The sequence below is a fragment of the Sus scrofa genome, chromosome 4 (genome assembly GCF_054392235.1).
Source record: "Sus scrofa isolate SSC_HxYL_T2T_F1_AM1 chromosome 4, Sscrofa_HxYL_maternal_Yorkshire_Landrace_v2.0, whole genome shotgun sequence".
NCBI lineage: Eukaryota > Metazoa > Chordata > Mammalia > Artiodactyla > Suidae > Sus > Sus scrofa.
This window is the reverse complement of record NC_139386.1, coordinates 111,752,214-111,776,360: the sequence shown is the minus strand read 5'-3', so window position 1 is coordinate 111,776,360 and position 24,147 is coordinate 111,752,214. Positions and strand designations below refer to the sequence as shown.

At 41.1% G+C, this 24,147-nt stretch overlaps 1 protein-coding gene across 12 annotated transcripts in view; it reads left to right on the top strand.

The window, feature by feature from the left end:
* HIPK1 (homeodomain interacting protein kinase 1) overlaps window positions 1-24,143 on the top strand; it is a 56,471-nt gene extending 32,328 nt beyond the window's left edge. For 3 of the 12 annotated variants that reach the window (XM_085023528.1, XM_085023525.1, XM_021090017.2), the window contains exons 7-16: window positions 32-194; window positions 1,084-1,309; window positions 7,137-7,258; window positions 8,542-8,676; window positions 11,548-11,690; window positions 12,431-12,613; window positions 13,090-13,296; window positions 15,305-15,546; window positions 17,692-17,822; window positions 23,955-24,143. In XM_085023528.1, the coding sequence (XP_084879654.1) occupies window positions 32-194; window positions 1,084-1,309; window positions 7,137-7,258; window positions 8,542-8,676; window positions 11,548-11,690; window positions 12,431-12,613; window positions 13,090-13,296; window positions 15,305-15,546; window positions 17,692-17,822; window positions 23,955-23,975 (1,573 nt within the window). In that variant the 3' untranslated portion in view covers window positions 23,976-24,143. Of the gene's footprint in view, window positions 1-31; window positions 195-1,083; window positions 1,310-7,136; window positions 7,259-8,541; window positions 8,677-11,547; window positions 11,691-12,430; window positions 12,614-13,089; window positions 13,297-15,304; window positions 15,547-17,691; window positions 17,823-18,002; window positions 23,684-23,954 lie in introns of those variants that run through there. The other 9 variants (XM_085023524.1, XM_021090012.2, XM_021090010.2 and 6 more) reach the window with 4 other exon arrangements.
* The last annotated feature ends 4 nt before the right edge of the window (window positions 24,144-24,147 follow it).

Sequence of the window (24,147 nt, the reverse complement as noted above, 5' to 3'; positions counted from 1 at the left end):
ATTTCAGTGAATTTTTAATATCTTTTTTCAGTGTTAAGTCATGTTTTCAGAACATGGAGATCTGCAAGCGGAGGGTTCACATGTATGATACAGTGAGTCAGATCAAGAGTCCCTTCACTACACATGTTGCTCCAAATACAAGCACAAATCTAACCATGAGTTTTAGCAACCAACTCAATACAGTGCACAATCAGGTAAATGATTTTAACTCAAACCTAAGTTGGGTAGAAACTATAAGAGCACAAGGTGAAGTAAAGAAACCAGTCTGTGCTTTGGTTGTCTTGCTTTGTAAGAATTTTCAGACTGATAATACCTACCAGTCATTTGCTGATAAAAATTAAGCACAAAGGCCTAATCCACGCACACCCTCATAGTCTTAGCATTGTCAAATAAGTAGAACTTGCCATTTGTACTGCTGTTGATTGTATTGACTTTAACCAAATGACTCTATTTATTTGAAAGAACTTTGTTCTTTTTCTGGATAGATTCTATGCATGTAAAAATGATTATACCAGGAGTTCCCATTGTGGCGCAGTGGTTAACGAATCCGACTAGGAACCATGAGGTTGCGGGTTCGGTCCCTGGCCTTGCTCAGTGGGTTAAGGATCCGGCGTTGCCGTGAGCTGTGGTGTAGGTCGCAGACGCGGCTCGGATCCCGAGTTGCTGTGGCTCTGGCGTAGGCCGGTGGCTACAGCTCCGACTGGACCCCTAGCCTGGGAACCTCCATATGCCGCGGGAGCGGCCCAAGAAATAGCAACAACAACAACAAAAAAGACAAAAAAAAAAAAAAGATTATACCAGAGTTCCGTTGTGGCTCAGTGGGTTAAAAACCCAACACGGTGTGTCTGTGAGGATGGCAGGTTTGATCCCTGGCCTCACTCAGTGGATTAAGGATCTGGCATTGCCACAAGCTGGGGCATGGGTCCAGATGCAGCTTGGATCCAGTGTTGCTGTGGCTGTGGCATAGCCTGACAGCTGCAGCTCCTATTTGACCCCTAACCTGGGTTACATATGCCACAGGTACAACTGGAAAAAAAAAAAAAAGTTTATGCCAGTATACAGTTATAATCCTTTTGTTTTTAGGCCAGTGTTCTAGCATCCAGTTCTACTGCAGCAGCTGCTACTCTTTCTCTGGCTAATTCAGATGTCTCACTGCTAAACTACCAGTCGGCTTTGTACCCATCATCTGCAGCACCAGTCCCTGGAGTTGCCCAGCAGGGTGTTTCCTTGCAGCCTGGAACCACCCAGATTTGCACTCAGACAGATCCATTTCAGCAAACGTTTATAGTATGTCCACCTGCTTTTCAAAGTAAGTGGGGAAACTCCTATATCATATATGGTGAATTATCAGGCATACCTCCTTTAGGCAGATCCTAATTAGGTTATCTAGTTGTTTAGTTTTGATCTTTGACACATTTAAACTCAGTCTCTGATTATGAGGATAACTGAAATTAACAAAGTTGGTTTACCTTTTTTACATTGGTTATTTATCTAGTTATGGTACTGTTTGACACGTAGGAGTTCAGTTAATATTTCCTTATTTGAACTGCCTAATACCAGTTTTCTTGCCTGCAGAGGTCTTGTACCAGTGTCCTATATCTAGCACAAACATGTATCTTTTAATAGCAGAGTATATACATCTTAAAAAAACTTGTAAACAGAACTGCCATATATTGGATCTTATTTCCTTTGTAAAATAAAACTACAAATAAAAGGTAACTTGACATGCCAAATAAAAGGTAACTTTATTCAAAAATGTAAAAATCATGTTTAAGAATGTAGAAACCTCTTCGATTACATTCAGAAGTAAAGATCATTATTTATTTATTTGTTTATTTATTTATTTGATAGGCAAGAAATAGATTTATTAAGCTAGGACGCTTGTGAGAGATGCAAGTGGGCAGGCAAGGAGGCTCTGCCCCCAGATCATTATTGAATTGAAAAATTCTACAAGCTGAGGTATTTGTGTGGGGAAGGCATTAAGATTATCTCCTTCAGGAGTTCCCGTCGTGGCGCAGTGATTAACAAGAATCCAGCTAGGAACCACGAGGTTGCGGGTTCAGTCCCTGGCCTTGCTCAGTGGGTTAACGATCCGGCGTTGCCGTGAACTGTGGTGTAGGTTGCGGATGCAGCTCAGATCCCACGTTGCTGTGGCTCTAGCGTAGGCCGGCGGCTACAGCTCCGTTTAGACCCCTAGCCTGGGAAACTCCATATGCCATGGGAGCGGCCCAAGACATGGCAAAAAGACAAAAAAAAAAAAAAAGGATTATCTCCTTCAGCTTGTGAATTTTACATTGTTCCTGCAAACTCCTGTCAACCGAGGAACAGAATAGCTGCAGGGGGCTCTGACCTGATGTGTTACAATAAGATTTTAATTTTTACATTCCCATCCTTCCTCATTTTCTCATTATTGTTCCTTGTTTATTGATCTGGTGAGCCATTTAAAAAGTTAAATAATTTTTTTTAAGGATGTATTCTGACGACACCTTGACTTTTCTAATGACAAGTCAGTGTTGGTGCCCTCTGGGAATAAACCAAGACTCAGGCTTCTCATAGCAGTTTATGTAGAAGCAGTTAGCATTTTTATCTTTTTACTTCAGTTACTTATTGACTGTGACTCTTTTGTTTGTTTGGTTTCTGACAGAGTTGGAGCAAGCAGAAGGAAAAGAGGGGCTAGGGGAGACTGAGAGATTACCGGGAGGACAGGAGAGCGATAGCCATGTAAACCAGGGAGAAACTACAGGGAGAGCGGAGGAGCAGATTCAAAACCCGTAAATGCAAATTTAGCCTAATTTACCAAATTGTTTTTTTGTGTTCATTATAGTAAATTCTATACTTTGGGTTGTCATGTGTTGAGTATTCTTCTACTGAACTAAGCAAATAGCCACCCCCCATTTCCCTCACCTTTCCCAAAGTGAGTTTCATTGGAACAGTTTTCAAATGTGGGACTCTGAAGTTTTCTCCTTCTTCTCATGATATTTAAGAGATGAGGCAGGAGTTCCCGTCATGGCTCAGTGGTAACAAATCCAATTAGTAACCATGAGGTTGCATGTTCAAACCCTGGCCTTGCTCAGTGGGTTAAGGATCCAGCGTTGCTGTGAGCTGTGGTGTAGGTCACAAATGCAGCTCTGATTCCAAGTTGGCTGTGGCTGTAGTTTAGCTCTGATTCAGCCCCTGAACTTCCATATGCTGTGAGTGCAGCCCTAAAAAAGACCAAAAAAAAAAAAAAAAAAAAAAAAGATCAGGCAAAAGAACTTTATAGTTCCTTTAATAAAAAATGTAAACTGAAGAGGTAGAGAGGAAAGTGGTTTTAACAACCCTTTTGGTATAATTAGGTAAGTATAAGCTTTGGGAATTTTTTTTGCTATTTAGGAAGTCTGAATAACCTGAGGAGCTAGCTATAGAGCAAATTTTTAAATTTCCAAATTAAAGAGAATTTTTAAATTAAATTGATGGGAGTTCCTGTTGTGGCTCGGTGGTTAACGAATCCAACTAGGAACCATGAGGCTGCAGGTTCAATCCCTGGCCTTGCTCGGTGGGTTAAGGATCCGGCGTTGCCATCAGTTGTGGTGTAGGTCACAGACACGGCTCGGATCCCACATTTCTGTGGCTCTGGTATAGGCCGGCAGCTACAGCTCCGATTAGACCCCTAGCCTGGGAACCTCCATATGCCTCAGGTGCGGCCCTAGAAAAGACAAAAAAATAAATTAATTAATTAAATTGATGACAGTGGAGTTCCCATCGTGGCTCAGTGGTTAACAAATCCAACTATGAGCCATGAGGTTGCGAGTTTGATCCCTGGCCTTGCTCAGTGGGTTAAGGATCTGGCGTTGCTGTGAGCTGTGGTGTAGGTAGCAGACGTGGCTCGGATCTGGCGTTGCTGTGGCTCTGGCGTAGGCCGGTGGCTATAGCTCGGATTCGACCCCTAGCCTGGGAACCTCCACATGCTGCAGGAACAGCCCTAGAAAAGGCAAAAAGACCAAAATAAATAAATAAATAAATAAATTGATGACAGTGATGAAAACTGATATGTATTACTACATGTTAGATAATGTTCTCAGTACTTACATGTATTCATCCTCATAACCCTGGGAAGTGGGTAATGTCATTATGCCCAATTTATAGATGAGAAAATTGATCATTCAGTTTTTCCTTCATCTGCCCCCAATTTTTATGACTAGTTAGTGGTAGAACCACAGTTTGAACCCAGACAGTGGGGTCCATAGCTTATATATTTTGAAGTATTATTCTATATTAAAACTCAAATAGCTGTGAAGAGTTGTCAGTTGATTTGCCAGCCACAGGCATATGCTGGTTTCTGCCCAATAGTCCTCTATTCCGGGCTGCGTGCTTTTCTTTCACCATCTGCTGTTTTACAGTACAAGGTCCTACACTTAGAGGAGAATAGTCCCTCATCCATTAGACAGTTTCATTCTTCTTTCCATATGTTTGTTTTTTTGTTTGTTTGTTGGGTTTGGATTTTTTGTTTAGTTCTATTTTGTTTTTGCGTTTTTGGCCACACTCATTGCAATGCTTTTTAATTTAGTTATGTTCAACAAAACAAATTAAAACAAAACTTTAGTCCTATTTAGTTCAGGGAGAACCTGTCCAAAATATTGCCTTATTTATTTATGTATTTATTTATTTATTTTATTTTTGCTATTTTAGGGCCACACCTAAGGCATATGGAGGTTCCCAAGCTAGGAGTTTCGAATCAGAGCTGTAGCCACTGCCCAATGCCACAGCCACAGCAACACCAGATCCCAGCCGTGTCTGCGATCTATACCATGGCAATGCCGGTTCCTTAACCCACTGAGAAAGGCCAGGGATCGAACCTGCATCCTCATGGATCCTAGTTGGGTTCGTTAAACCACTGAGTCACGAAGGGAACTCCTATGTTGCCTTTGTTTAATTCTTAGTTTCCACTTGGGGTTCCCTGAAGAAGCTAATTTTAAACTGTCTTGATTTGCTGTGGTTTAGCCTAAATTACTTTGGCAATCTCATACTTATTTAGAGTCATTTTGTAGGTCAGTAATATAAATACTACTTTCTGTACTGTTCCAGTTGAACAACTATTATTCTGTAATTTTGTCCTCTTTTACTTCATCATCCTGGGACATAACGATGAACTTTTATAGCGAACATTTCTTCCTAAGGTTTTGCCTCCTCAGTTCCTACTAATATGTAGGAAGCTGTTACAGTAATACTGTCTTGTAGTTAGCCATGGGCATAGAAACAAGAATTTTGATGTCACTTAGCTTTTTGATAGTATTGCTTTGGAAGAATGGCTGGTACATTTTTTTTTCTATGAATATGTTACCTATTTATGTAAGTAGCATTTTTTAAAAAGTTATTACTAGAGTCTTTTAATTCTACTAGTCTCTCTTACTTTGTACATTTCTTGATTAAGTCTTCCTATGTGAAAATTAGTTACTGAATTATTTAAATTACTGAAATGGGAAATTGGAGGACTTGTTGAACACAATATTAGAATTTATGAGTTATGCTCATTTAATATCTCCATAGTAATTTTTGGAGAAATTAGTTGGCGATAGCCTAGAAAATGTCACTGAAGGATATTCTAATTAAAATGGATATATCCTTGGAGTTCCCATTGTAGCTCAGTGGTTAACGAATCCGACTAGGAACCTCAAGGTTGCAGGTTCAATCCCAGACCTTGCTCAGTGGGTTAAGGATCTGGCGTTGCTGTGAGCTGTGGTGTAGGTCACAGACGCAGCTCAGATCTGGCATTGCTGTGGCTCTGGCGAAGGCCAGCAGCTATAGCTCCTATTAGACCCCTAGCCTGGGAACCTCCATATGCTGCAGGTATGGCCCTAGAAAAGACAAAAAGACAGAGGAAAAAAAAAAAAAAAAAGGATATATCCTCACTTAAGAAAACTGTAGGCATTAGTGATTAGAGGCATAATAGAGATTTAAATTTTCTACACTGAAAGCTTTGATAGGTAGGTTTAAAAGAAGGCTTTTTGAAGGCTGTCTTCTCAAGCCTTAGCAAAAGGGAGAACTATCTTGAGCCCTTCTTTTCCCCAGAATGAGATCCTCCCAACCGTAGGAAAATTTATTCAGCATTTGTGCTCAGAGGATAATGAATAAAAAATGGTAAGACGTGGGAGTTCCCTTTGTGGTTCAGTGGAAACAAATCCGACTAATATCCAGGAGCACGAGGGTTTGATCTCTGGCCTCCATCAGTGGGTTGGGGATCCCATGTTGCTGTGAGCTGTGGCATAGGCTGGCAGTTGTAGCTCCAATTCAGCCCCTAGCTTGGGAACTTACATATGCTGTGGGTGTGGCCCTGAAGAGCAAAAAAAAAAAAAAAAGAGAGAGAGACATGGTCACTCTTTTAAAGGCAGCAAAAAGTTCTTGATTTTCCTAGCTTTCCATTAGCTGCAAAAGAGTCTTCTTAGAAAGCTGTCAGTGACAAGATCAGATTTCTAAAATAAGTATAAAAAGGTGTTTCTAAAAACTACAGGATCTGCTTTTAAAATATTTTTATTCTAGACATAATTCCTTCAGTTCACATACTGGTTAAAGATAAAGTATATGACTAATTTTTGAGTTATGTTATATGTTTTTGAGGGGTTGAGTAAAACATCCCTTTAAAATATTCTAAACAAAAGGGCAACTAAATAATAATAAATATTGAGATTTTCATAATTTTTCTTATAATTAACCAAAAGTTATAAATAATTAAAAGTCCTCGCTTTTAATAAATTACATTTTTAAATGTTTACGCTTTTGTCCCCCCTCTAATGAATTAAAAGGTGAATGTAAATTACTAACTGAAAATTTCTTGTTTATTTTTGCCTGTACTGTTTGTTAATGGGAGTAAGATGAGTATTATATTTTAAGCTTTGTCAGATGAAAAAAATTTTTTTAGAATTTCCTGAATCCAACCTTCCCTGTATCAAGCATCTTTCCATTAACTAACCTGCAGGGAATCAAATCTCCCTCTTCTTAACTCCCCAGACTTCTGTGAAACTCTTTGGTCTTAAGGACATAGAACTAAAACCTCGGGGGTGGATTATTTGAACAACAAAGCTAAAAACAAACCAGAAAGCCCCCAAATAAACAGTATCCTGGACCTAGCAAAGCAATGTAACTGATGCTGCTTTTTCCAGCTGGACTACAGGCAACAACAAAGCACTCTGGATTCCCTGTGAGGATGGATAATGCTGTGCCAATTGTACCCCAGGCACCAGCTGCTCAGCCACTACAGATACAGTCGGGAGTTCTTACACAGGTAAAAGCAGAGCAGCTTGGATGCTCAGTAGTGCTCACGTTCTCTGAAATACTGTTGAAAATCAACATATTTTGTCCTAGAAAATGGTATTTGCTTTGACCATGAGAGCTTTCTTGGTCATGATTCAGTGGACTTAAAATGCAGCATCTATACTGGACTGACATACTCATCCCTAACACTATTGCAACTCTGCTAGTATCTCTTCCTTAGACTTGGAGAGATAAATATCCCAACTTTGAGAAATTGTCTCCTGAGTGAATTTATTCAAATTTTGTGGGATGCAGTTAATTTTTTTATCTTGATGCTTTTAAAGGTATAGAACATATGTAATGACACCTTGATTCTAAAAGTAAAAGGTTTCCCTTTTGCGCTCTTAGTGTCCCCTTAACTCATTCTTTCAGACTTTTATCACAGTTAAGAGGCTGGATCACATCAAGATGCCTCTTCAAGGAGTTCCCATCATGGTGCAGCGGAAACGAATCCGACTAGGCCCTGTGAGGTTTCGGGTTCGATCCCTGGCCTCACTCAGTGGGTTAAGGATCTGGTGTTGCCGTGAGCTGTGGTGTAGGTCACAGATGTGGCTCAGATCTTGCATTGCTGTGGCTGTGGTGTAGGCCAGCAGCTGTAGCTCCAATTAGACCCCTAGCCTGGGAACCTCCATGTGCCAACAAGGGTGTAGCCTAAAAAGCAAAAAAAAGAAGCTGCTGTCCACTCTTAAAGAGCTCAGGGTCCAGAGGTCCAACAACTTAAAAAAAAAAAAAAAAAGATGCCTCTTCAAGTATTACATTCCTGCATTCATTGTGGTCAGGCTCTAGAAAGCTTAAAAAAGTTTCTATCTGCCATGTAAAATGCAACTAAGATGCTCAAGAAAATCATGAAATGTTCATATGAGCAACAGATACAGTATTTTACATTCTGTGTGTAAGTGTTTGTGGCCCATGACACATTCTCTGAAATCTGAAATCCAACTTATTTCATGAGTTGTAAGAGGAGGAATTCTTAATACAAGCCTTTGTTAAGAATTGAGTTTTGTAGAACTGATCCTCAGAATCTGACTCAAGAAGGATTCTTGTACTGTTTTGCTTTAGGCCATTGACATTTGACCTGGTGGGCCAGTGCTGTATGTGCAGTTGAAGGGGAAAGATGTGTTTTGTACATGCACTTTCAATAATATGAAATTACTGCGTATTGTTGGTAATAACCTGGGGGGCATGAAAACCCTTCTGAATCCAGATAACCTGCCTCCATGTTTGTTTCACTCACCTGCCTGATCTACATTTCAGGGAAGCTGTACACCACTAATGGTAGCAACTCTCCACCCTCAAGTAGCCACCATCACACCGCAGTATGCGGTGCCCTTTACTCTGAGCTGCGCAGCCGGCCGGCCGGCGCTGGTTGAACAGACTGCCGCTGTACTGGTAATTCCCCTCACTTGATTGTGTTACTAACGGAGTTTCTTTGGTTTCTTTCTTTTTTTACTTTTTCCTGTTTGTTTTTGTTCTGTTTTCTTCTGGTTTTCTCATTTTTCAAAAAAATTTTTTTGACTTAGTCTTTGCAGAGGGCATGGAAGCATGTGCCATCTTGTGGCTGTGTTCTTGCTACATCCTTAATGTCTCATTGTTTTCCTCCCCAACATTTGCTGAAGCACTGTTTGACTCTGATGTTCAGTGTGGCTCTGTAAGGAGTCAGCTCCATTGATTCTTCTTTGCCAGCCTAGTGTGATAAAAGCTCTCGGTGTAGCCTCGAAAAAGCTTCAATACTGTTACCTGTTTTCTGCCCTATCTTTTACCCTCTGAATCTTGAGAATGAAGGAAATGGCCTTTGATTTGGCTCTGCTACAGGTACCCGGATGACCAAAATTTGAACCCCTTGGCAAGTTAGCTTCCTTCTTTATTTTCTGTTTTAAGCTTCTACAACTTTTGTGCCTGTAGAGATGTTTAAGATGCTCTTAATTTATTTCTTTATCTGTTGATAGTAACCTTCCCTCTATAAACACATGAAGATAACTCTTTGCCACTCATGATCAGTGGCAGCTTATATCTTCCACTTAAACATGTTCCCTTTGGAACCCTTTTAGATTATATTTCATTTGTTGGTTGAAATCAAAGGTGAGCTCATTTATAGGGGCTTTGGAGAAGTTAAGTATTTTACGAATATGTCTTTATACAAAGGTGAAAATAGGACTGAAAAACTGCATGCAAGTACAATATCTTCGTTATCAAAAGTCATGGGAAAAGTTATTAAATACATCAGCAAATGCAGTAATGGGTCTTAGAGATAGGAAAACAAACAGGACTTAGAGATAAATTGCAGGATTTGTAACCTATTAATAGTGATTTTGGATGTGTTTTGGTTTCTTTGGGGGAGTTAGAATTGTTTATTTGACATCTAGCACTTTATTATTTAAAATTTAAAATTAGCAAGCTCTTGAGTTCCCATCGTGGCACAGTGGAAACAAATCCGACTAGGAACCATGAGGTTGCGGGTTCAATCCCGGCCTTGTTCAGTGGGTTAATGATCTGGCGTTGCCGTGAGCTGTGGTGTAGGTCGCAGACACGGCTTGGATGGTGAGTGGCTGTGGCTGTGGTGTAGGCCGGCGGCTACAGCTCCGATTAGACCCCTAGCCTGGGAACCTCCATATGCTGCAGGTATGGCCCTAAAAAGACAAAAAATAATAATAATAAAAATAAAATAAAAATGAAATTAGTAAGTTCTTGAAAACCCAACTGATACTGTTGAATCCTAATATTTCTCCATCTTTCAAAGTAGCTTTAAATTTGTTGTTTCATGTGAGTGAAAAACACTTTCAGAAACATACTGGAATTTGGTTTTCAATTTAAAAGTCTTTGTCACTGCCAAATTAATTACAGCATAAGCATAAAACTTGAGTGTAAGGGATCAGATGTATTTCTAACTTGACTGATCTAAGCCACTGGTTTTAACTTGCACACCTAGAGTTTTGAGGTTGGGAATGTTAGTTGACACTTCTCCTTTGCTGCTTCTCTTAAGTTTGCATTAGCCGTTTGCTAAGCTTTGCATATTTTTGTTCTTCCTCTGTCAAAACAGTTCGTCGCTTGGAACGCCAGATTTCTGCCTCACGTTGAAATGTTATTTCTTGCTCTGTATTAAACTACATGCTTTGTCTTGTGCAGGTGTTGGCTTATGGAAAGACGCATGGTGTGACTTAACAGACTTCTCTTATTTTTTGTTCTGTTTTGTTTTGTTTTGAATTCTGCTTATGGTAGCAGACGTGTTTGCAGTTTCTCTGATTTGAAGGCTTCTTGTTTGGAACCAGTATTTGTAACAAGTGGATCTGTTACTTGCAGAAGTATTTTTAAAGCAGTTTGTTGATAGCCTTGCAGTTTCAAATTCAAGAAACAGAACCATATGTACCCCAGCATTGTAGGTGATTGTACTGTACAATTCAAGTTTAAAAAGGAAACTTTCAAATCTGTTCCCATTTTTTTAGGAAATGCCACAATTTCTCTAAGAAATACAGAAAACATATTTGTTGCTGTCTGTGGCAAGTGGCATGGCTTGTTAAAAACTACAAATAATGTGTTTTCTTCTGGTGATTAGTTTTTATGTTATGTTTCTACAAGTGATACATATTTTAGGTAACTAATAAAAACAAAATATGGTACTCCCTGCATCTATTTCTTACATATTTTTCTTATTGCCATATTTTTAAATTCTCTCCCATGGCTATAAATGATGAAGTTAGTTTTCTCTTTCTGGTTTAAACTTGTTTGCCAAAGGATTTTGGCCTTTTGTCATCCACATCTGGCTCCATTTTCCAAGTACTACCCTTTTAAAAAGGAACAATTCTCCCCTTTGTTTTATGGGTTGAATTGACCTGATGTCTTTTATCTGATTAGCACTCATATTTTTAAATTCCCATTTTTAATCTCAAGAGAGCTATCTTAACTCTTTCTAGGGATGTCTTAAGACTCTGCAAAAATGTTACTCCAGCATTTAACTAGCACTTACCTTTGAACTTTCAGACTCCTTTACTTTACAGTATAATAGAAACTCTTAACCACAGGGGTCTTCTCTTTAATACCCTCGTGGTCAGGTTATGGAGGTGGCCAAGAGGAAGCAGCGTGTCCTCTTTCCCTATTCATAAGACTTGGAACCTTGAGCCCCTCTGACTTTCTTTTTTAATCTCTGCAAGTTAACAATCTACGAGCAACTTCTTTTAGATACGAATTTTTCTTTCATCTAAAAAACAGAATAAAAAGCCAAGAATGAATCAAGTCTGGATTTTTTCTTTGTGTGTTTCCTTACAGCAGGCTTGGCCTGGAGGAACCCAACAAATTCTCCTGCCTTCAACTTGGCAACAGTTGCCTGGGGTGGCTCTACACAACTCTGTCCAGCCCACAGCAGTGATTCCAGAGGCCATGGGCAGTGGCCAGCAGCTCACAGACTGGAGGCAAGTGCCTGTGTTCCTCTCTGGGAGCTTTGCAAGGGCAGATCCCTTAGAGTAGGAACACTTTCGGATTTGGTGAGACAGGAAAAAAATAAAGGAAAGAAGAGATTATCTGTGAAATCCTGGGAGAAAAGAATCCATACCAGGCTAAGAGTCAGAGTTGTAAGAAAACTTGAATACAAGAAAATAATAGGTTGTAAGTTCAGGAATTATTTTCTTCAGATTTAAAGAAAATCTTACGCAATTAGAAACTATACGGGGTGGGGGCTCTTCTCCCCACTCCCAGCAGCCCTGGGAGTTATTTGCTTTTCTTTAATAAAAGCTTTGCTGGAGTTCCTGTCATGGCGCAGTGGTTAATGAATCCGACTAGGAACCATGAGGTTGCGGGTTCGGTCCCTGGCCTTGCTCAGTGGGTTAAGGATCCAGCGTTGCTGTGAACTGTGGTGTAGGTTGCAGACGCGGCTTGGATCCCGCGTTGCTGTGGCTCTGGCGTAGGCCGGTGGCTACAGCTCCGATTTGACCCCTAGCCTGGGAACCTCTATATGCCGCAGGAGCGGCCCAAGAAATAGCAAAAAGACAAAAAAAAAAAAAAAAAAAAAGGCAACTATACAGTGAAAACTCCAAAGGCTTGTAATCTAGAAACCCAATTGTAAAAATAAAACAGCTTTATTGGTTATTTTAACTGCATTTGGTCCTGATTTCCCAGTTGTTTTAGGCATTCACTCTTCTTTCTCTTGATACAGGAATGCCCACTCTCATGGCAACCAGTACAGCACTATTATGCAGCAGCCGTCCTTGCTAACTAACCATGTGACGTTGGCCACTGCTCAGCCCCTTAATGTTGGCGTTGCCCATGTTGTCAGACAACAACAATCCAGTTCCCTCCCTTCAAAGAAGAATAAGCAGTCTGCTCCAGTCTCTTCTAAGTAAGTCTTTGTTAGGACTAATAATTAAAATTGTCAGTTTGAGAGAGATGTTGCCTGGCATTTAGAGTGTTGTGCTATAGATACTTTGGCTATGAAGCAGCAAAAAGCTGCCAGTTGAAAAGAGCTAACCTTTGAGTATGTATACAGAGGTGTCTTGGTTATGCTAATCATTTCTTTCTGCTGCCACTTTGAATCCAGCCTTCTTTTTGCTGATACTTTTATTTTTCTGCCTACTTTACAAAGTGAAATTTAACCATGGGGTAAAGAACATACAAAAATAAAATGTATGTTCTTGTCCCTGGAAACCCTGGCTAAAGTGCTTAGTTTATTTTTTATTGGAACGTTTATAGCAAAGTGTATTGGCTTAATGATTCTGTAAGAGAATCAAAGAGCAAATTTGAAAGAGTTCTAGGTAAAAGATAAATAGTTTTGGGGACCAGGCACTGGATGATCTTTCCTTCGACCTTTTCCAACAGGTCCTCTCTGGATGTTCTGCCTTCTCAAGTCTATTCTCTAGTTGGAAGCAGCCCCCTCCGTACCACATCTTCTTATAATTCCCTAGTCCCTGTACAAGATCAGCATCAGCCAATCATCATTCCAGATACTCCCAGCCCTCCTGTGAGTGTCATCACTATCCGCAGTGACACTGATGAGGAAGAAGACAACAAATATAAGCCCAATAGGTAAGACAGGTGAATGGTTCGCTGGCTCAGTAGCTCCCGCCCTTGGTCTTAGTCTGTTGGTTTGAGGCAAGTGGCCCATTTTGGGCTATGAAAGAAAGGACTGAAAAGGAATATTTTGGAAGTATGGCCTTGGATGAGTGAGCCAGAACACTCAAGTTTCCATAACTGAGCCTTGTCAAGTTTTCTGTAATATTATATATGTTCATCAGTTAAATGAGCTTTTTCAGATACATTAGATGGAAGGTATATATTACTTTGTCAGGCTTTCCTAGCTTGGATGTCCAGACATGATCCCCTGTCTTTAGGGAATTTCAGAATCTGAAAATAGATACTGTAGCAGAAGCCTATAAACAACAGTTAATTGGAACAAGTTGGTAGATTTGCAACTTGCTGCCTCTTTGGAAGAGGTAGAACTTTAAGCTACCTTCTTTTACCCCCTCTGCTATATGGTCATTCAGTTTAAGAATTTAAGTACCAGATTATTTCCTCTTATTCCAGCACCTTAATCCAAATCCTTAATTGGGCAGTCACCTAAAAGAGAGTGGCCACATTTAAGAACAGTGATACACATCTCTCTCCGAGGGAACAGAGTCAGTTGCCTTCACTGTTCTCTGTTCTTCATTGGGTTTTTGGTGTCAGGCATATGAAAAGAAGAAATAACTCTACTTTTACCTGAGGAAGTAGGAAAGTAACTTAGGAGACCTAACAGAGTCATATGTAAATGAAGTTTAAATGAACTTGAAAGAGTAAGTTTAGAATGAAATACTTCAAAAGGGCTATTTACAAAATGGTATTTACAGTTACAAAAGAGTACTTACAAATGGTAAGTAGACTTGAAGCTCAGTTTTGAAAGTGGTCTTTGAAGTGATTTGGGGAAGGAAAGAGGTAAACTTTGCAGTGAGGAGAAGGGGCCTAATATGGCCATAATTATATGACTAGCAGGATTGCTTTGACTGGAGCCAAGCCTATTAAAAATTAAGGAAAACTCAAGTTAGTAAGGTGGGATCAGTTGTGAAGAAACTTTTTAAAAAACACCTGTAGTGAGAAGTTTGATTAGGTACAGTAAGGAACCATTGGTAGCCTAGTAGGATGATATGGAAAAGAAGTGGTGTTGGAAGAATATTGTTGAAGTAACTGTGAGTGGAAATGGCTGAGAAGCAACACGGAGTAGTTGTTAGAGGTGTGTGCTCTGCAGTCATTCCGTCCTGGGTCTGAATCCTGTCCTCATCCTCTCATCACTTGTGTGACTTTGATCAACTTTCTTTTTTTTTGTCCTTTTGTCTTTTTGTCTTTTCCAGGGCCGTACCCGCAGCATATGGAGGTTCCCAGGCTAGGGGTCTAATCGGAGCTGTAGCCGCCGGCCTACACCACAGCCACAGCCACTCACCATCCAAGCTGTGTCTGCGACCTACACCACAGCTCACGGCAACGCCAGATCCTTATCCCACTGAGCAAGGCCAGGGATCCAACCCGAAACCTCATGATTCCTAGTCGGATTCATTAACCACTGAGCCATGATGGGAATTCCTGATCAAGTTTCTTAATCTCCCTCTGCCTCAGTTCCCTTATCCGCAAAACCAGGATAATACTACCTACTTCCTAAAAGTGTTGAGATGATTCAGTGAGAAATGTGTAGAGGATACACATGTGTGTAAGGATAGTGCTTGGAGTTCCCATTGTGGCTCAGCGGGTTAAGTATCTGGTGTTGCTGTGGCTGTGGCTGTGGTGTGGGCTGGCAGCTGTAGCTCTCATTCCACCCCTAGCCTGTGAACTTCCATATGCCATGGGTGTGGCCCTAAAAAAAGCAAAAAGAAAAGATAAGATCTATTTTTCTTCTCCTTTTTGCCACGACGGGACCTCCAAGAAGGTATAAGTTCTCAGAAGTTACTGCTGCTACTGTTATTATTATCATCATGATCTTCATCATCGTTACTAAGGAAGGACTAGAGACCATCAAAGAAGCATTGCTAAAAGGGGGTTGAATTTCTGTGTATTTTCTTTTTGTCAGCTCTGGCCTGAAGGCAAGGTCTAATGTCATCAGTTATGTCACCGTCAATGATTCTCCAGACTCTGACTCTTCCTTGAGCAGCCCATATTCCACTGATACCCTCAGTGCTCTCCGGGGCAATAGTGGACCCCTTCCCGAGGGGCCTGGCAGAGTCGTGGGGGATGGCACTGGCACCCGCACCATCATTGTGCCTCCACTGAAAACTCAGCTTGGTGACTGCACTGTAGCAACCCAGGCCTCAGGTGAGTATTTTCACAGCTGGAGTTGAGTTCTCCTTTGATGTGTGTGTTGTTAATATTTTGCTCTAATCTATACAACACCAGTGGTATATAGACCAGTGGCATAGGCACAGATGTTCTTAAAAATTACTTAATTCAGAAATCAGTTCCTTGTGATGCGAAATTATCTTGGGCCATCAGTTTATCTTCCTGTGCTTATTTCTTTTTCCTTTTTTTATGACCACACCTGCGACATATGGAAGTTCCTAGGCTAGGAGTCTTAATCACAACTGAAGCTGCAGGTCTACACTGCAGCCACAGCAACACTGCACCCGAGCCAAATCTGTGACTTACACTGCAGTTTTTGGCAACACCAGATCCTTAACCCACTGGGTGAAGCCAGGGATTGAACCCACATCCTCACAGAGACTGTGTCAGGTTCTTAACCTGCTAAGCCACAATGGGAATTCTCTCCTATGCTTATTTTGCTTGGGTTAATATAAAATTAGCTTGTAGTCTCAGAAATACACTCCCTGTTGATGGGAGAAGGTGGATAAGACATCTGTTGTATGACAGGGGGAATTGGGCAATTTTTTTTTTTTTTTTTTTGCTACAAGTGATTCAAATTTGACAATCCAAAAATGGAAAAGAAATGATAATATTAAAAGTACAAAAGTTTTTTTTTAAAAAAACAGCATGTACTGTAGATCTTTTCTCACCCAGTGGTATATATACATTGATGTGTTTGTGGGTTTTATTATTAACCTGACTACCTCCATCTTTTTTTTTCTGTGAGGTACTGGATTTAGGTGCCCTGCTTCAGTTATTTGGTAACTAGCCCTAGTTTTCCTGGCTTAACATAATAGAAGTTTATTTCTTACTCACATAAGTTCCCAGTGCAGGTGCTCCTGGTTGGTAGGGCGGCAGGGAGTTAAGGATCAGAGCCTTGGACTTCTCAGCATCCAATCAGGAAGAGAAAGTTTGGAGGAGGCACGTAGTCTTTAACCTCTTCAGCCCTAGAAATAGTGAAAACTCATCATGTGGCCCCTATAGACGCAAGAGGGCCCAGGAAACATAGCCCTTGTCTGGACATCTCCTTTCCAGTGGCAACTCTATATATACACCAAAGAAGCGGAGCATGAATTTTTGGCATCAGTATAGCTGTCTATTACATATTTTTATAAGTTAATGTTTTATTCTGGATTATATTACTGCTAGAGACATAAACATGGTTCTAGTTTGAAGGTGATGTGTGGTTCCCCTCCCCAGAAGTAGACAGCTGTTCCACTGCAGACAAGGCAAAACTTCCTGAAGCCAGGCTACTGAGCGGCATTGTTAGCAGCTCTGTTCCCCATTGGGTCCAAAGAAAACAGGCTACTCCACCAGTCACTGAATAAATGCTCCAGTTGTCTTAGTGGGACCACAGAGGGAAACAAAAAGTTGAATAATGATCATGCTTATATTCAATTACCATGCACTTGCTTATAATCTAAAGACAGTGAATGCCCAACAAGTTACAATCTTGCCTTCCTTTAAACCCCTTTGACACTTAAATGTCCTGAGTGTTACCAGTATTTTACTCGGCTTCACATTGTCATTTCTATACTTACTTAACCCCTTCCAAGTATCCTTGGGAGTCTTACTTGTTTTTAATATATATATATTTTTTGGTCTTTTGTCTATTTAGGGCCGAACCTGCGCCATACGGAGGTTCCCAGGCTAGGGGTCAAATCGGAGCTGTAGCTGCTGGCCTGCGCCACAGGCACAGGAACTTGGGATCTGAGCCGAGTCTGTGACCTAACCACAATGCCGTGATCCTTAACCCACTGAGCAAGGCCAGGGTTCGAATGCACGTCCTCATGGACATTGGTCGAGTTCGTTAACCACTGAGCCATGACGGCAAACTCCTGTGTTTGTATTTCTAATAGTACCTTCCACATTATAGGAGATTAGGTAATATTTACTGCAGCAAAACCTTTTGAAGATCCTTTATGGAGTTTTGTAGCAAGACAGAAAAGAAATAGTAACAGTTTTTGTTTTTCTGGTGTAATGCGATTGAAGAAATGAAATATACATGAAACCTTAATTCTTGCAAACCTCATACAAACATGGGCTGATTAATATGATGCCCATGTCTGCTCATAACTAAGGCCTTTGACCCTCTTTTAGGTCTCCTGAGCAGTAAGACCAAGCCAGTGGCTTCAGTGAGTGGGCAGTCATCTGGATGTTGTATCACCCCCACAGGGTATCGAGCTCAACGCGGGGGGACCAGCGCAGCACAGCCACTCAACCTTAGCCAGGTAAGAGCTAGGGGCTGCTGCCTTCTGTTTGGGGCCCCCCCTATTGTTACTCTCTGGAGAACCCTGCTTCTGGCTGGATCGCTGAATAAAGCCAAATGAAGCCCCTTTGGTGTCACACAGTTTGGTGTTTTGTGGCCTGCGTCATATCTGCATGTGCTGTGTCTCTTCTTTCCCTCTCAGGTGCGCTCAGGATGTAATCTCCAGGATTTCTATCAGACCTCCCTAATCCGTCCTGGAAGATTAGAGAAATATCTGGAATTTAGAAAGAGCCTAAGATGCTTTAGTCCGTGCCTAGCTCCATACCACCACATGCATTGAGACAGATTCTCTTCCTTTATTGCCCAGGTCATAGCTCTGAGCCTTACACTGTTTACTTGAGGCAAGAGACAGCGAAAAGCTTTCTGGCCACTTAACTGGTTCTAGTCCTACATGTTGCTTGAGTCTGGGACTTGGGGTGTTTCCCTCCCATCTGTTCCTTTGATGGGGTTGGGTCAGTCACTGTTCTATTTGTGTTCACTTTTTGCTCAGCTAAAATTCTGGTGCTTGAACGACGTCTACCAGTAGTGAGAAAGTGTAAATATGAGGGTGTAACTGTGTGTGTGCTATGTGCGTGAGAGAGAGGAAGCACATGCAAGTGCAAATGTAAGTTCGAGTTAGTGTTTTAGGCTCCACAGTTGAAGAGGGATATGAAGAACTTAGAGGAGAACAAAAGAAAACAATGGCAAGGAAGAAAGGTTAGGAAAAATTCAAAGTCACTGACGCCAGAATAGGGTGAGTTGAGTCAACAGTTATTCATGTGCAGGAGTGGATAATAACCCTGTGAACTCTTGATTTCTCCCTTTCTCTGTCAAACTTGAGAGCAAGCTTTCTGCTATCTGGGCTGGGTTAGGATCTCTTCTTCTAAGGGGCAGAGAGATGGCTGGCTGACTTCTGACAGCATTGCCAGCTGGGGGGATTCTGTGCTGTGGCAGCCCGGAAGCAGTATAAGTTAGAACTTCAGCTCTCATATTGGCCTTTGGTCCCCTGAACCAGAGTGATCTCCACATTCCTCACTCCCTTCTTCCTCCTTCCAGAACCAGCAGTCATCATCAGCTCCAACCTCGCAGGAGAGAAGCAGCAACCCTGCTCCCCGCAGGCAGCAGGCGTTTGTGGCCCCGCTCTCCCAAGCCCCCTACGCCTTCCAGCATGGCAGCCCACTACACTCGTCGGGCCACCCACACCTCGCCCCAGCCCCTGCTCACCTGCCAAGCCAGCCTCACCTGTATACGTATGCTGCCCCCACCTCTGCTGCTGCATTGGGCTCCACCAGCTCCATTGCTCATCTCTTCTCCCCCCAGGGCTCCTCAAGGCATGCTGCAGCCTATACCACCCACCCTAGCACTCTGGTGCACCAGGTCCCTGTCAGTGTTGGGCCCAGTCTCCTCACTTCTGCCAGCGTGGCCCCTGCTCAGTACCAACACCAGTTTGCCACCCAGTCTTATATTGGGTCTTCCCGAGGCTCAGCAATTTACACTGGATATCCACTGAGTCCTACCAAGATCAGCCAGTATTCGTACTTGTAGTTGGTGAGCATGAGGGAGGAGGGGTCAGAGTTCGTAATCATGGGCTGTGAAGAGCTCCTTCCTCCCTTACCCTCTCCTGAAACTCCGTAGCCAGCAACTTGCTCTGCAGGGGCCCACTGAAGCAGAAGGCTTTTCTCTGGGGAACCTGTCTCAGTGTTGACTGCATTGTTGTAGTCTCCCAAAGTCTGCCCTATTTTTTACTTCTTCGTTTTTGTGACAGCATTTTTGGTATTTGGAAGAGTTCAGATGCCCATCTTCTGCAATTACCCAGGAAGAGAGATCATTCTGAAGTTAGCCTTTGAAAAATATTTTCTCTCTTTGACTTGATTTCTATAAATGCTTTTAAAAACAAGTGAAGCCCCTCTTTATTTAACTTTATTGTATTGTAATTGCTGATCAGAGGACAATGCTGATAGGAAGACTAGAAATCTGGTAACAAATGAGAAAAGAAAGAATCATTACTTTCTGCTTATTTAAAAACCAAGACTTAATCGCTTACTTTAAGAGCAACTTGCACAAGTCTATATTTTACTATCTCGCACTTCTCCTGAAGATTTTACCCTTGCTAATGGGACATTTAGTGTTTTAGTTTTATTTTCATGTGACATTATACTTAATGGAAAATTGTTATTTTCTGCAAAACTGGTTACATGCTACTTTGTGTTGCTTTTGGGGTTCTCTCAGTTGCTCCTGTGTTAATTATAGAGTAATGTTAAAGAGGCAGCTCACCATTTGCTGGCAACTTAGTGTGTGAGAGAATCTATACCTACCGTGAAAGCATCAGGTATTTTTTAATGAAGCCCTGTGTGTTCTTTTTAAATTATTTTTTAAAAGTCCTTCTCTCTGATTCAGCTTAAATTTTATTACTAGAAAAGCCATTAAGGTGGTTATTATTGTATGGTGGTGATTGACCTATTATACGCAAAATCTCTTTGTATTATGCGATACTGGCATTGATGAGCTTTGCCTGAAGATTTAGAATGAATTTTCAGTAATACACCTCTCTCTCTCTTTGCCTCATCTCTTCCTTCATTCTATGTGATTTATTTGGGGCAAAAGCTAGAGAATCTGACACCAGATAAGAACGTTGTGTATAGCTTTTATACTTTAAAGTAGCTTTCTTTGTATGCCAGCAGCAAATTGAATGCTCTCTTATTAAGACTTACACAATAAGTGCATGTAGGAATTGCAAAATATTTTAAAAATTTATTACTGAATTTAAAAATATTTTAGAAGTTTTGTAATTGGTGGTGTTTTAATATTTTGCATAATTAAATATGTACATATTGATTAGAAGACTATAACAAGCAATTTTTCCTGCTAACCCAAAATGTTATTTGTAATCAAATGTGTAGTGATTACACTTGAATTGTGTATTTAGTGTGTATCTGATCCTCCAGTGTTACCCCCGGAGATGGGATTGATGTCTCCATTGTATTTAAACCAAAATGAACTGATACTTGTTGGAATGTATGTGAACTAATTGCAACTATATTAGAGCATATTACTGTAGTGCTGAGTGAGCAGGGGCATTGCCTGCAAGGAGAGGAGACCCTTGGAATTGTTTTGCACAGGTGTGTCTGGTGAGGAGTTGTTCAGTGTGTGTCTCTTCCTTCCTTCTCTCCTCCTTCCCTTCTTGTAGTGCCTTATATGATAATGTAGTGGTTAATAGAGTTTACAGTGAGCTTGCCTTAGGATGGACCAGCAAGCCCCCGTGGACCCTGAGCTGTTCACTGGGATTTATCAGAACAGGATTGATTAGTAGCTGTGTTGTGTATATGCATTGTTCTCAGTTTCCCTGCCGACAGTGAAAAATAAAAACAGCAGCTTCTCTTTTTTACTGTCACCTCTACCCCTTTCCATGTTGGAGTCTCAGCTGAGTTCTCACAGAAGCATTTTCCCCACGTGGCTCTCTCACTGTGCGTTGCTACCTTGCTTCTGTGAGAATTTGGGAAGCAGGTGAGAGGAGTCAAGCCAATATTAAATATGCATTTTTTTAAGTATGTGCAATCACTTTTAGATGAGATTTATTTTTTCCTTTATTCCATGTGGCAGTCCTTCCTGCAAATAGTTGACATTCCTAGTAAAATATTTGCTTGTTGACAAAACATGTAACAGATGTGTTTATACCAAAGAGCCTGTTGTATTGCTTACCACGTCCCCATGCTATGAGGAAGAGTTTTGTGATGCCGCTGGTGACAGGGAACTCACAGAAAGGTTTCTTAGCCGGTGAAGAATATCGAGAAGGAACCAAAGCCTGTTGAGTCATTGGGCTCTTGAGGTTTCTTTGTAACAACTGTGGATTCTTGGGGCCCTTCAAATTGTGAAATTGTCCTTGTACTCTCAGCTCCTGCTCGGATCTGGGTCAGGTAGAGGGCACTAGGGATGGCGAAGTTCCTGCCCGTGAAAGATTTAGGGGAAGAAGGTTAACCCTGAGATCTAAACGTGTTCCATCTGAACTGAAAGTTATATATTTGAGGGATAAGTCTAGGACTGGTTCTTTGTAAAGATGGTGTCAAGGAGGTGCAGGATGGAGATGGGAGATTTCATGGAGCCTGGTCAGCAAGCTCTGTACCAGGTTGAACACCGAGGAGCTGTCAAGGTATTTGGAATATCTTCATTGTAAGTAGGAAGGGCTTTCAAGAGGGGACAGATAGTCAGTACAGCCGACCAGGAACATGTCGGCGTTTTCTATATATATTTTTTATCATTATATTGAGTTGTGTTTTCAGCATTATTGGTCAAGATACCCAAGCAGTTTGTATAGTTTCTGTCACTAGTATTACATAGTTTTCTGGTCAGCGTGTGTGATCTTTGTGTCTCTTTTTGCCAAGCACATTCTCATTTTCTTGCTCAAAGACAGATCTAGTTTCTGATGGAAACATTTTTTGTTCCTTATCTTTCTTCTACAAGGGATAAGATTTGTTGTTTTTGTAAGAAATGAGATGCAGGAAAAAAAAAAAAAAAAAAAAAAAAAAAAAACACCACAAAACACTCCACTCCTACCCACCCCTCCCCACCCCCAGTCCAATGAGTGGATACCACTTAAGATAGGAGTCTTCACAGGGAGAAGACAATACCAAGAGCTTGTATTGTTACCTTAATCACCTTACTAGCAATGTGTGGCTTTAAGAATTTTAAACATTTTCAGTCTTAGTTTGCAAATTGGCATTTCAGACTTACCAAGATAAAAACATCCACCCATGTCTGTGTATATGTGCTCAGTGTGGCTTTAGAGCCTGTCCCTGGGGCTTAACATTACTGGCCCTGACAGGATGGGGGAAGCCCCTGGAATTAAGTGAGCATCTGGCCCAGGTCACAGTGGCCTGACCTCAGATCAGCTTAAGGCTTTAGGTCCTCTCAGAATTTGTATTTCCAACTTCTCCCCTTCGGGGTGAGAGAGGAAGTGGGAAGGGTTAGGTACAGCCACTCTAGGCTCAGCAGGACACTAGATCATTCCAGAGTTTTCAGTCGCTTCCAGGAAGTGATACTACAGTCAGTGCTCAGCTAAAATCCCCAGGCCCAGGAATAACTCCACTTAAACAGTTGTGACCATCCATCGTCCTCCACTAGAGGGGCTGAGCTTGACTGCCTAGAGCCAGGCAAGCACAGTAGTGTGTGTTTTCTTCAGCATTATTATGCAAAACCCACTGGTTAGGGTGATTTATTTTAGGATAGGAAATGAAATTGCCTCTCAGTGACAGGAATGACCCAAGCCTGCTTCCTATTTCGATTTTTTTTTTTTTTAAACTGATGGATGGTGCAGCATGTCTACATGGTTGTTTGTTGCTAAACTTTATATAATGTGTGGTTTTGATTCAGCTTGAAAAATAATCTCACTACATGTAGCAGTACATTTTATGTACATTATATGTATTGTTAGTATTTCTGCTTTGAACCCTTGATATTGCAATGGAATTCCAACTTTATTAAATGTATTTGATATGCTAGTTATTGTGTGCGATTTAAACTTTTTTTGCTTTCTCCCTTTTCCGGTTGTGCGCTTCCTTTTACAACAAGCCTCTAGAAACAGTTTCTGAGAATTACTGAGCTTTGTTTGTAATGCAGATGTACTTAGGGAGTATGTAAAATAATCATTTTAACAAAGGAAATAGATATTTAAAATTTAATACTAACTATGGGAAAAGGGTCCATTGTGTAAAACATAGTTTATCTTTGGATTCAATGTTTGTCTTTAGTTTTACAAAGTAGCTTGTATTTTCAGTATTTTCTACATAATATGGTAAAATGTAGAGCAATTGCAATGCATCAATAAAATGGATAAATTTTCTGATTCAAGTGGCTCTCTTTGATTTCTGTTGTAAGTGTTCCAAAGGGTCGGTAATAGGCATCTTTGGAATGGCCAGGTCCATTGCATCTGAACCTCAGTAGAGTGTTAGAGGCAAATTCATTCTTCATACAGATCTCCACGCAGAAATGAATAGGGGTCGGTAGAGGACGCTTCCCAAGAATGGAGCGTCCAGGGCCCTAACTTAAGATCATCTGGATCTGGCCCTCTGAAAGAGGCACAGACTTCTCACACTGGTTGTAATTAAACTTTGCCTCCTAGCATGTTCCACCAGACATCTAAAGTAGCAGAATGAAAATAAGAATAACCACAAGAAGATACTATTTTTTTCCCAGAGGAGAAGGACATCTGATCAGATTTCTCTTGATTAAAGTGAGTAAAATTTCTCCTGATAAGGAATTAGAGCTTCATTCACTGCAGGTCTCTGAATAAATGCTGTGTTTGTTTGAATTCT